The 13,871-nt window shown below is 44.8% G+C and overlaps 1 protein-coding gene across 1 annotated transcript in view; it reads right to left on the reverse strand.

The window, feature by feature from the left end:
• Positions 1-367: 367 nt before the first annotated feature.
• The window catches only part of LOC135543760 (neurexin-2-like), a 267,499-nt gene continuing 253,995 nt past the window's right edge, over positions 368-13,871 (reverse strand). The window contains exon 18 of the mRNA XM_064971111.1: positions 368-3,091. Coding sequence (XP_064827183.1) covers positions 2,271-3,091 — 821 coding nt within the window. The 3' untranslated portion in view covers positions 368-2,270. The remainder of the gene's footprint in view (positions 3,092-13,871) is intronic.

A 13,871-nucleotide genomic window follows, 5' to 3' on the forward strand; every position in this document is an offset into this window, starting at 1 on the left:
GTACCTATGATATAAATTACAGGCCTCTCTCATCTTTTTTAGTTGGAGAACTTGCACAATTGGTGGCTGACAGTACTTTTTTGCCCCACTGTAACTAACAACTAAAGGGGAAAGCAATATGGACTTTTTGCCTTAGATGAATAGGGGAAAATGATATACGCTGACAAGTCAAATTTTGGCACCTGTATATTAGCTACCTAGCTATGCATTACCTACCACTAAATGAATGCGCGTGTCATTGGAAGCTATAACCCTGAAGATGTCAAGTCCTGTTTATGCTGTCATTATGGTGGCTAGGTGTAGTTGTGCGACCGATTAATTTGATAAGGCATTTGTACCCATAAAAAAGCCACACAACACAGGAGTATACAAAGTATATTACCAAGTGTATTTCCCCTCTGTCAATGTACTGTACACATATGAAGATTCATTTCACAGGAACACTTTACAATATCATTGAGTGAGGACAGGAATATACTCTGGAGCAGTGTTAAATGGCACTTCATAAAAGAATAAGAGGAAATCCCAGAAATTGAGAATATTAACATAATACAACGGAGAGAATGTCAACACGACAGACAAAGAGAGACATGTTTTTCAATGTACATAAAATGAAGAACCAAAGAAAAAATAAGTACACGTCATCCTTTGTGTTTTCTCTTAAAACTTTTACATACAATCACTAACCAGTCTTTAACGGAAATGTAATGCCATTCAACATTGAAAAAGAAAAGGCTAAATATGGGTTTCTGCAGTCACACAATGTTGTCTCATCATAGACAAATCTGTATCTGATTATAAAAGGCAACATAAACAACTGAACTCCTTATTTTGTTAAAGAGGAATGCTAACAAGAGAAACACCGAAATATCTGAGAAATAGCTATACAATTCACAAACCTTCAATAATGTGTCTCACAGAATAGTATTTTATTCATGGATATAAAAACCAGAATACATGTTCAGTTTGCTTTCTAAGGAAACACTTGTTTATCTCTCAAAGATATGTTTCTACTTTTTGTGCCTTTCCAGTTTTTGTGTCATTATTGAAGAAGGAAGGGAAAGTCAGCCTCTTGACACAAGGTTGGGCATCTCCCTCTCCCCAGGAACCACTAGAAAAAGTTATTCAAAAGTGAATCTGTGTCCTGATGCTCCCTTTCATATTCACTCTCTACTTCTCCTCATGGTGGATCTGGAGTGTTGACAGTGGTAACCGTGGAGGCAGAACATCTCTCACATGAAGTGTATTTTTCATTGTCTGTTAGTCTATGTACTCCAGAGAACAAACGAGCAAAGCTTTTTCAATCCCAAGACGTCTTTACATACAAAAATGTTTACAGAGCAATGTCTTTGCTACAGTAGCATTTTGAGGAACTTCCTTCTGGATGGAATGACACACTGTAGATCTCTGTAGATCACTGTAGATCTCTGTAGATCTCTGTAGATCTCTCCTCACACAGAGATGAGAGAATCTGGCTCATCTCATTCATCCAGATAGAGGGGTTATTGGCTAAATTAAGCTGTGAATTGTATATTACTTTTGAAAACCTGTATTTTCCACGTGAAAAGAAATACATAATTATGCTTAAAACATGGTTCAATGATATTCAACCATCAACATTTCACCATGGGCAACCAGAGAGATAGACTGAGTGGAAAGTTGTTAACATGGGATAACACAAAATAGGGTAGACTAGTCTGCTGAGAAGGTGGGTCACTCAGTCTCCAAGTATGGGTATGGCTTTTGTTTATTCTAGTAAACGCTATTGGGTTGCTCTGTTGTTATTTACCATAATGACCAATCGGTACACACCGATACCTCTGACGTTATTAGAAGACAGAGAGACTTGAGATTCTTGAGAACTGACATTCATGCAAATCTGTTTCTATAGTACAATGGTCTTTTCTATATAGTACAATGGTCTCAGCTTAGTTTTCACCGTGAACCATAACCATACAGTTGATAGTTGGGGTGCTATATACAATGACAGCAAATGGATAGGCTTCTAATCCAGTATGAAATTGTATGTTAACCAATACAGTACTTGGTATGTGATAGAAATGAAAAATATATAATTTACCTGGAACTGTGAAAATACTGATGGCAAGTTGTTTTTTTGTTAGTTTTTGTGGCACAAATGTAACAATTACCCGCTAAACTTTGGATGTTTATCTAGTGGATAATGTGGAATTTTAATTGGGAGAACCCCCTTTCCATGATTTTCCTCTAGCCTATCTCTCTCTCGCTCTCCTTCTCTCTTCTTCCCTCTCTCAGACGTAATACTCTTTTTGCTTGTTCTTGTTGCCCTTGGTGACAGCCTTGGCTACTGTAGACGTTATACTTGGTGTCTTCTCTAGCTTGACCATGGCCCCGTTGCCCTCAGCAACTGGGTTGTTGATGAAGCTGTGTCCCTGGTCCGTCCGGTAGGAGCTCTCGTCACGGTTGCGGTACTTGTACATGGCGTAGAGGAGGATGAGAATGCAGAGGGCAGCAGCTGCCACAATGCCAACCACCATCCCTGTGGTGCTACTGGACTCCCCGATCCTATCCACCAGGCCGGGATATATGATCTTCTCACCAGGGGCTGTAGGGTCGGCTGTGGGCACATGGGGGAAATTGGGGGGGTAAGTTAGTCCTGGTGTATTCCGAGATGATGGAGGGACAGGGGGCAGAAGCACCTGGTCACGGGTGTTCATTTTGCCCGCGGGGATGTGGAGCTGGTCAGGGTTGGTGGAGGGAGCAGAAGGAGGGGGGCGGGAATTATGGGGTTTCTGGTCCCGGCCTTCACCAGCGGCAGGGGGAGGAGGAGGCAGGACCGTCCTGTCAGTGACCAGGGGGGAGTTTTTGTAAAAGTCCTCGTCATCTGATTCCGTCAACTCCCCCGAACCAAAGGCTGAGACCTCCACAGGGTCACCGCAGTCCTCCTGGTCCGAGGGGCAGGGAGGGTGAGGGTTGGACAGCATCAGGGACTCTTTGGTGGTCTCAAGTGGGGACAGGGAGGTGGGAGGAGGGGGGAAAGCAGGGTGACGGGTGGCGATGGATGGGGGCTCAAGGGAATCCACTGTTATTATAGGCAACACTAATTCACCTCCTAGAAAAGAAACAGAGGAGATAGGAGGAACACACATTAGAGGAGCATTACGAGACCCCAGACACCACTAATGAACAATTGTGCTCCTTATATTACAAACACAATGCGTGTTTAGAATGTTCCAAATAATCTAATATTGCGCCCTGTAGGGGCAAGATAATTAATATGGAAGATATTACATTGTATAGTATTATCATCAATATGGATTTGCTTGGTTCATATTTCTGGACTTCTCTTTATCAAAAAATACATCAAATCACTTACGCACATCAACATATTGCCCCGTGATTTTTGCATGAAGAGAAAAAAAATGTAATAAAGCTGATATATATACTGAACAGACATATTAACGCAACATGCAACAATTGCAAAGATTTTACTGAGTTACAGTTCATATAAGGAAATCAGTCAACTGAAATAAATTCATTAGGCCCTAATCTATGGATTTCACATGAATGTGCAAGGACGCAGCCAGGGATGGGCCTGGCTCCCAAGTGGGTGGGCCTATGCCGTCCCAGGCCTCCAAGTGGGTGGGCCTATGCCCACCCAGGTCAACCCCTGGCTGCGCCCTTGCCCAGTTATGCGAAATCCATAGATTAGGGCCTAATGAATTTATTTCAGTTAACTGATTTCTTTATATGAACAGCCAATCAGAATGAGTTTTATTTGCAGTTTTAGGCGGTTGTTTCCATGTGAGTGACAACATTTGTTAGAGTACTAAGGTTGAACATCTTTCATGTTTGTAAACCCACATCAAGCCTTTCTTGTAAATATTTAACCTCTCATAGCAGGAGTTTCAGTTTTAATATAACCAATAACAAAGGCACTTCATGTATTAGGGAACAAAGCTGTAAAAATATCAAAGTCAGGAAAACAATTAAAAAATTCAATAAAGCCGATATACATATACTGAACAGAAATATTACCACAACATGCAACAATTTCAAAGATTTTACTGAGTTACAGTTCATATATGGAAATCAGTCGATTGAAATAAATAAATGAGGCCCTAATTCACCTAACTCTACTGACAGTGTTGTTAGTAAAGGGAGTGTCAGGGAGGGACAAGAGGAGATGCGGAGAGAGAGGGATCATGACAATGTCCATTTATCTGGATAATCTGTGACATCCTACAGGACATCCTACAGAACAAACTGGGGACAATGAAAGCTGACCGGTCTGTCATGATCTAATGTCGCTTCTGAAATACTTGAAACATTTTCATGAAATATGCTTATGTGGGAAAAGTCACTTGGGGCCCAGAGAGGGGAGAGGTCAGGCTTGTCTTTTATCTGTCTGGTAATATGCAGAATATCAGAAAGGGAGAAGTCAGAATTGAACAGTATCTTCCAATGTAGCTGTTATACCATGTGAAGGGCTTTACAATGTCTGTGTGCCAGTCACTCCCCTCTGTGAGTATATCCAGGAGGGGGTGTATTTGAGATGGGATAATCTAGAATTTACAATTGATATATGCCATTGGATGAGGTAATGTTTTGGTACTAAGAAGTACCAGGATCGAGATTACGATCTTGGTTTAGGAGACCAAACTGAACAATAATTGATAGCTATTGCTATCTGGCTATGGGATACTCCTCTTTCAAGCAATAGGCACATTGTGAAGTTCCTAAGATCTGTGGTTGGTCATTGTGAGTTGAGAGGGGTGGATCTTTGCTATAAAAGATCTCAGTTGCCATTTTGTAAGCACTCTCAGAGAATTCATTTATAAACACTGAATTGATCTGAGAGTCACAGGGCTAAAATAGTAAGTTTATGTATAACTCTGACTGGTGTGTGGTTTGTAACTCTCCTTATTTAGTAATACAGGAAATTAACACGACATTAGGTGGCGGGGATGGGATGTGAATCTTCACTCGGTGACCGCTCCTGATGACCGAGGTAAATCGTGCACGAGGGATCCCTCAAACTTGGGATCTCAGGGAAACCCCACTTTGGGAACGAAGCAGATGGACCCACCTTTGATCTGAGAGGTAGCGAGCCGAGTGGATACCACATCTCGAACGAATTTTTCTTTTTAAAGAAGGAGGTGAGTGAACCACACACACTTGAAGTCGAGTTTTTAAATATGCCTCTTATACTCTGAGTGTGTATTTATTTTGTGAAGGGGGCACCTTGGAGGCGTAAACAGGGTCGAGTCAGAGGTGAGTAATCTGAGAGTTTGCGGACTCAAAGAATACTCTGCTCTTGGTCGGTTGCGGGCGACTTAGAGCCGTCCCGGCACTGAATTGATCACAGTGGGGATTGGTGCGATCTGTGGGGGTGAGGGGCCAGGGTGACTGTGTGTTCTGTGTGAAACACGGTACTTGGTGAAGCCCTATTGGAAGAAGGACCTCATTCTGAAGGTGTCTGTGTGACTGTCTAAGTGACTCTCAAAGGTGGTGAATTCCAATAATTTTAAATGTGCTAGCCAGGTATGCCCTGGGTTACTCTGTGTGAGTATTTTGTTATGGGATCACTAGGTAATATTTGTAGGAGCGTTCTGTGTGAGCGGGGTAGGTTGACTCTGTGTGGGTAACCTTTTAATTATGTTCTGATGTTCTGTGTGAACATCTGACCATTTCTGTGTGAACATCTGACCAATCCTGTGTGGGTGATCCTTAAAGTTCTGTGTGAGTACCTAAGATTTTCTTACGTTTTCTATGGGTTCTGTGAATATTTGAAAATATGATAAATTGGATGTGTGTATAATCAATTACTAGAGATTTGATAAAGTAATGCTGAGAATATAACTAGATAAAATTTAAATCACCCATTCGTAGGTTTTGAGTTGGTATCTTTAATGGATAATTTGATAAAGATGAGGTTTTAAGCACTATTAAACTAGTCTACAAAATCTGTGAAATTGAGCTCTAGAACCCGATTAGAGTGTGTCCACTTTTGGTTATTTTACCCTAACGATGGAACTATAAAACGCTTATTGGATTATCTCCTTCTGGGTACAACATTTGAAATAAAACTGCCCTTAAGGTCTGAAAATGTTTTATTTTTTCTTCCCAGTGTGACGACCCTCCCACTCTGTCTGCCGTATTCTGTCTTTGTTCTTGTTTCCTTATTAGGATGCCGGTGGGCGGAGTTGGGGAGGGTCGTCAGCTACATGGGAAACACCTGGGCCAGGTGTGTCCCAGGATAAATAGACCTCTTCCACATTCATGGAGGAGACTCTCTCCATGCAGACACCTTTGTAGATTGTGTTGTGGTTCTTGGTGGCCTTTTGTTTGTTTGCATTGGCACCTTTCAACACCTTGCATTATCACATTCATGCCTGCAAAACACTCACTTACACTACTGATTACTGATTACACACACCATTGTATATTTTCCTTAGTTGCTTTGGTTAATAAATATATATTTTGTTACTCCTTATCTCCAAGTTGTCTCCCTTTGTTACGGGCTTTGAGCCGGTTCGTGACACCAGTATGAGAGAAGTTGCGGGATTTATTGAATAAACTGTTTTCCATAAAGTTAGAGAGAATTAAGAGGGAATCTCGACGTAATTCATAATGTCGTACAAAGCCTATGGTTTTCCATCAAACTAATTATCATTGCGTGATTAATGTGATCTAGTAAAGTAATTGAAATACGTTGCATGAGTAAACATAATCTAATTTTATTAAAAGGCGCAAGATCTGTTTCCTAGTCTATAAATGTCGATTTTAATCTTTGATTGCTAATCTATTCATTTGGCATGTGAGAATCATAGCCGAAGTAACGCTTGGACCTTTAAACTAGGGCTATTTTTCTGTGAATTGTCTCGATAGTGACGTGTCTTGATTTTACAAATACAGACAATTGTAAAGTGGGTTTATTTGCGGAGAGTCTTAGTCATTCACATAGCATTGGTGGTTCAGGGATTAAATAGTCTCTAAACTCGAGTGGGGGAGTATCATAGATTTTAATTATAGTTTTGTTACCTCTATAGTCAAAACAGTTGCATATGTTTTGGGAAATTAGTTAGGTTGAATTTGGTTATTTGAGTTCCTTTTTTATTTGCTTTTTAAAGGAGAGGTTGGAATCAAGTAAGATGCCTTGATACTTAAAATCAGATACTACCGGGAGCTTTTCCCCTGATACATAGATATCTGTCTCAGGTGCATCAGTTGATTTCTTTGTGAGAAACATGCAGACTGTGTTTTTTTTATTGAGATGCAAACATGAGTCTCTGAGTAAGTTTGTCATCTGGACCATTACAGTAGTGAGTTCTTGTGAAGTTTGTTGTTTGTTCTTTGCATGCATTTATCACTGTATCATCTGCATACATTGGAACTTCAGACCCTGTAAAGACAGAAGGAAGATCATTAATGTACGAGCGGAACAGTATTGACCTTTGGGGAATGAAAACATTGTGGATATGAGTGGAAAAAAGTTAGTTTTGATTTTTACGCTGATGAGACAGCGCCAACTTTTGAAAGATTTTAGATTTGTTAAAAAATCAGGATAGTTTTTACTAAATTTATATCAACAGGTTGAAATTATTAGATTTCTGATTAAAGGGTTTATGGGTTTGTTTATTTGTTTACTGTTTATTGTTGATTTTGGGTGTTGATTTGACTTAATTAAACATTGTATTATCTGATGTGTTTGAGTAGGATTAGTTATCTAAAGTATGTACGTTTTTGTGTGTTTTTACATTAAGGTTTGCAAACACACACACACACAAAACATTTGTTGCGACTATTTGTTGGTGTTTTTAAAATACTAGCTTTGATTTGTTTTTAAAAAATCATTTGGGTTTGGTGAGTGGTTAATTTGTTTTAGTCCAAAGTGTCTTAAAGGGGCACGCACGCACATGGAATGAGTTTTTATTTTATGAGTTTTAATTAAACACGTGAATTTTTTTGATAAAGGAATGTTCTGGGAATCTGGGATACAAAATGTAGGAAATGTTTGACTATTTTTGTAATTTGTCTAATATAGTAAAAAACACTTATTTGAGAATCCATTTATAGACACTGAGTTGATCTGAAGGTCACAGGGCTATGGTGAAGCTCATTTAATTAATAGATTAACTGACTGGTGTGTGGTTTGTAACTCTCCTTATTTAGTAATACAGGAAATGTCCACGACAGCAGTGAATATGAAGATAAGTCATCCGCACACACCAGGGTCAGAGCCTTCTATGAGATGGATATGAGCACTGCCTCTGCCAACCAGCTGTACTTAAAGGTCCCAGCTAGGTCGTTATTGAATTATGGTAACATTTGAGCATGGCATTTGGAAAGGAATTACGACATTTTTCTAGATTCTGATTTATTTCCATGTATTTGGGTACATCTTTGCATTCTAAATCAACTAATAATGGTCGATTAAATGACTTAATCATATTTATTATTTGTTTTTACCATTATGATAACATTGTACCACCAGTAGGAGTAGTAACACCAATGATGGCAACACCACTGATGGCAACATCCACTGATGGCAACACCACTGATGGTAACTCCACTGATGGTAGCACCACTGATGGCAGCACCACTGAAGGCAACACCACTGATGGTAATACCACTGATGGCAGCACCACTGATGGCAACACCGCTGATGGTAACACCACTGATGGTAACTCCACTGATGGTAGCACCACTGATGGCAGCACCACTGAAGGCAACACCACTGATGGTAACACCACCGATGGCAGCACCACTGATGGTAGCACCAATGATGGCAGCACGACTGATTACAGCACCACTGATGGCAACACCACTGATGGTAGCACCACTGATGGTAACACCACTGATGGCAGCACCACTGATGGTAGCACCACTGATGGCAACACCACTGATGGTAACACCACTGATGGCAGCACCACTGATGGTAGCACCAATGATGGCAGCACGACTGATGGCAACACCACTGATGGCAACACCACTGATGGCAGCACCACTGATGGCACACCACTGATGGTAACACCACTGATGGTAACACCACTGATGGCAGCACCACTGATGGTAGCACCACTGACGGCAGCACGACTGATGGCAGCACCACTGATGGTAGCACCACTGATGGTAGCACCACTGATGGTAACACCACTGATGGTAGCACCACTGATGGCAGCACCACTGATGGTAGCACCACCGATGGCAGCACAACTGATGGTAGCACCACTGATGGTAGCACCAATGATGGCAACACCACTGATGGCAACACCACTGATGGCAGCACGACTGATGGTAACAACACTGATGGCAGCACGACTGATGGTAACACAACTGATGGCAACACCACTGATGGCAACACCACTGATGTCAGCACCACTGATGGCAGCACCACTGATGGCAGCACCACTGATGGCAGCACGACTGATGGTAACACCACTGATGGCAGCACCACTGATGGCAACACGACTGATGGCAGCACCACTGATGGCAGCACCACTGATGGCAGCACCACTGATGGTAACACCACTGGCAACACCACTGACGGCAGCACCACTGATGGCAGCACCACTGGCAACACCACTGATGGCAACACCACTGATGGCAGCACCACTGATGGTAGCACCACTGATGGTAGCACCACTGATGGCAACACCACTGATGGCAGCACCACTGATGGCAACACCACTGATGGCAGCACGACTGATGGTAGCACCACTGATGGTAGCACCACTGATGGTAACACCACTGATGGTAGCACCACTGATGGCAGCACCAATGATGGCAACACCACTGATGGCAGTACCACTGATGGTAGCACGACTGATGGTAACACCACTGATGGCAACACCACTGATGGCAGCACGACTGATGGTAACAACACTGATGGCAGCACCACTGGCAACACCACTGATGGCAGCACCACTGATGGTAGCACCACTGGCAACACCACTGATGGCAACACCACTGATGGCAGCACCACTGATGGTAGCACCACTGATGGCAACACCACTGATGGCATCACCACTGATGGTAGCACCACTGATGGTAGCACCAATGATGGCAACACCACTGATGGCAGCACGACTGATGGTAGCACCACTGATGGCAGCACGACTGATGGTAACAACACTGATGGCAGCACTACTGATGGTAACAACACTGATGGCAGCACGACTGATGGTAACAACACTGATGGCAACACCACTGATGGCAACACCACTGATGGCAACACCACTGATGACAGCACCACTGATGGCAGCACCACTGATGGCAGCACCACTGATGGCAGCACGACTGATGGTAACACCACTGATGGCAGCACCACTGATGGCAACACCACTGATGGCAGCACCACTGATGGCAGCACCACTGATGGTAGCACCACTGGCAACACCACTGATGGCAACACCACTGATGGCAACACCACTGATGGCAGCACCACTGATGGTAGCACCACTGATGGCAACACCACTGATGGCAGCACCACTGGCAACACCACTGATGGCAGCACCACTGATGGTAGTAACACTGATGGCAACACCACTGATGGCAGCACCACTGATGGTAGCACCACTGATGGTAGTACCACTGATGGCAACACCACTGATGGCATCACCACTGATAGCAGCACCACTGATGGTAGCACCACTGATGGTAGCACCACTGATGGTAGTACCACTGATGGCAACACCACTGATGGCAGCACCACTGGCAACACCACTGATGGCAGCACCACTGATGGCAGCACCAATGATGGCAACACCACTGATGGCAGTACCACTGATGGTAGTACCACTGATGGTAGCATGACTGATGGTAACACCACTGATGGCAACACCACTGATGGCAGCACGACTGATGGTAACAACACTGATGGCAGCACGACTGATGGTAACACAACTGATGGCAACACCACTGATGGCAACACCACTGATGTCAGCACCACTGATGGCAACACCACTGATGGCAGCACCACTGATGGCAGCACGACTGATGGTAACACCACTGATGGCAGCACCACTGATGGCAACACCACTGATGGCAGCACCACTGATGGCAGCACCACTGATGGCAGCACCACTGATGGTAACACCACTGGCAACACCACTGATGGCAGCACCACTGATGGCAGCACCACTGGCAACACCACTGATGGCAACACCACTGATGGCAGCACCACTGATGGTAGCACCACTGATGGTAGCACCACTGATGGCAACACCACTGATGGCAGCACCACTGATGGCAGCACCACTGATGGCAGCACCACTGATGGTAGCACCACTGATGGTAGTACCACTGATGGCAACACCACTGATGGCAGCACCACTGATAGCAGCACCACTGATGGTAGCACCACTGATGGTAGCACCACTGATGGTAGCACCACTGATGGCAGCACCACTGATGGTAACACCACTGATGGTAGCACCACTGATGGTAGAACCACTGATGGTAGCACCACTGATGGTAACACCACTGATGGTAGCACCACTGATGGTAGAACCACTGATGGTAGCACCACTGATGGTAACACCACTGATGGTAGCACCACTGATGGCAGCACCAATGATGTCAACACCACTGATGGCAGTACCACTGATGGTAGCACGACTGATGGTAACACCACTGATGGCAACACCACTGATGGCAGCACGACTGATGGTAACAACACTGATGGCAGCACGACTGATGGTAACACCACTGATGGCAACACCACTGATGGCAGCACGACTGATGGCAGCACCACTGATGGCAGCACCACTGATGGCAGCACCACTGATGGCAGCACGACTGATGGTAACACCACTGATGGCAGCACCACTGATGGCAACACCACTGATGGCAGCACCACTGATGGCAGCACCACTGATGGTAGCACCACTGATGGCAACACCACTGATGGCAGCACCACTGATGGCAGCACCACTGATGGTAGCACCACTGATGGTAGTACCACTGATGGCAACACCACTGATGGCAGCACCACTGATAGCAGCACCACTGATGGTAGCACCACTGATGGTAGCACCACTGATGGTAGCACCACTGATGGCAGCACCACTGATGGTAACACCACTGATGGTAGCACCACTGATGGTAGAACCACTGATGGTAGCACCACTGATGGTAACACCACTGATGGTAGCACCACTGATGGTAGAACCACTGATGGTAGCACCACTGATGGTAACACCACTGATGGTAGCACCACTGATGGCAGCACCAATGATGGCAACACCACTGATGGCAGTACCACTGATGGTAGCACGACTGATGGTAACACCACTGATGGCAACACCACTGATGGCAGCACGACTGATGGTAAACAACACTGATGGCAGCACGACTGATGGTAACACCACTGATGGCAACACCACTGATGGCAACACCACTGATGGCAGCACCACTGATGGCAGCACCACTGATGGCAGCACCACTGATGGCAGCACGACTGATGGTAACACCACTGATGGCAGCACCACTGATGGCAACACCACTGATGGCAGCACCACTGATGGCAGCACCACTGATGGTAACACCACTGGCAACACCACTGATGGCAGCACCACTGATGGTAGCACCACTGGCAACACCACTGATGGCAACACCACTGATGGCAGCACCACTGATGGTAGCACCACTGATGGCAACACCACTGATGGCATCACCACTGATGGTAGCACCACTGATGGTAGCACCAATGATGGCAACACCACTGATGGCAGCACGACTGATGGTAGCACCACTGATGGCAGCACGACTGATGGTAACAACACTGATGGCAGCACTACTGATGGTAACAACACTGATGGCAGCACGACTGATGGTAACAACACTGATGGCAACACCACTGATGGCAACACCACTGATGGCAACACCACTGATGGCAGCACCACTGATGGCAGCACCACTGATGGCAGCACCACTGATGGCAGCACGACTGATGGTAACACCACTGATGGCAGCACCACTGATGGCAACACCACTGATGGCAGCACCACTGATGGCAGCACCACTGATGGTAACACCACTGGCAACACCACTGATGGCAGCACCACTGATGGTAGCACCACTGGCAACACCACTGATGGCAACACCACTGATGGCAACACCACTGATGGCAGCACCACTGATGGTAGCACCACTGATGGTAGCACCACTGATGGCAACACCACTGATGGCAGCACCACTGGCAACACCACTGATGGCAGCACCACTGATGGTAGTACCACTGATGGCAACACCACTGATGGCAGCACCACTGATGGTAGCACCACTGATGGTAGTACCACTGATGGCAACACCACTGATGGCATCACCACTGATAGCAGCACCACTGATGGTAGCACCACTGATGGTAGCACCACTGATGGTAGTACCACTGATGGCAACACCACTGATGGCAGCACCACTGGCAACACCACTGATGGCAGCACCACTGATGGCAACACCACTGATGGTAACACCACTGATGGCAGCACCACTGATGGCAGCACCACTGATGGTAGCACCACTGATGGTAACACCACTGATGGTAGCATCTAAGGTCATCAAACCTTAAAGATTGACGAAACGCATATGATTTAAATTGACTAACCCCAAGTGACATTCAGGATTAAGATACCTAATTATCAATGGAATCCTGAAATGTATGACATAGACCCAATTTACCACTGCAATTCAAGAATGACCCAGCTGTTTCCCCCAGTTGTTTGTTTATTTTGTTTAGGAGAGTGGACACAAAGGGTAGAAAGAGATTGTATAATCTTCAAATAAGATCCTTGCTAGCTAGTGGCAGTAATGAAATCTCGCCTAACAGCGAGTTCAGAGCAGAGATAGTAGTTGAGGAAAAGACTAGCAATGAGAACAGACAAAATGGC

This window comes from Oncorhynchus masou, chromosome 8 (assembly GCF_036934945.1).
Source record: "Oncorhynchus masou masou isolate Uvic2021 chromosome 8, UVic_Omas_1.1, whole genome shotgun sequence".
Taxonomy (NCBI): Eukaryota; Metazoa; Chordata; class Actinopteri; order Salmoniformes; family Salmonidae; genus Oncorhynchus; species Oncorhynchus masou.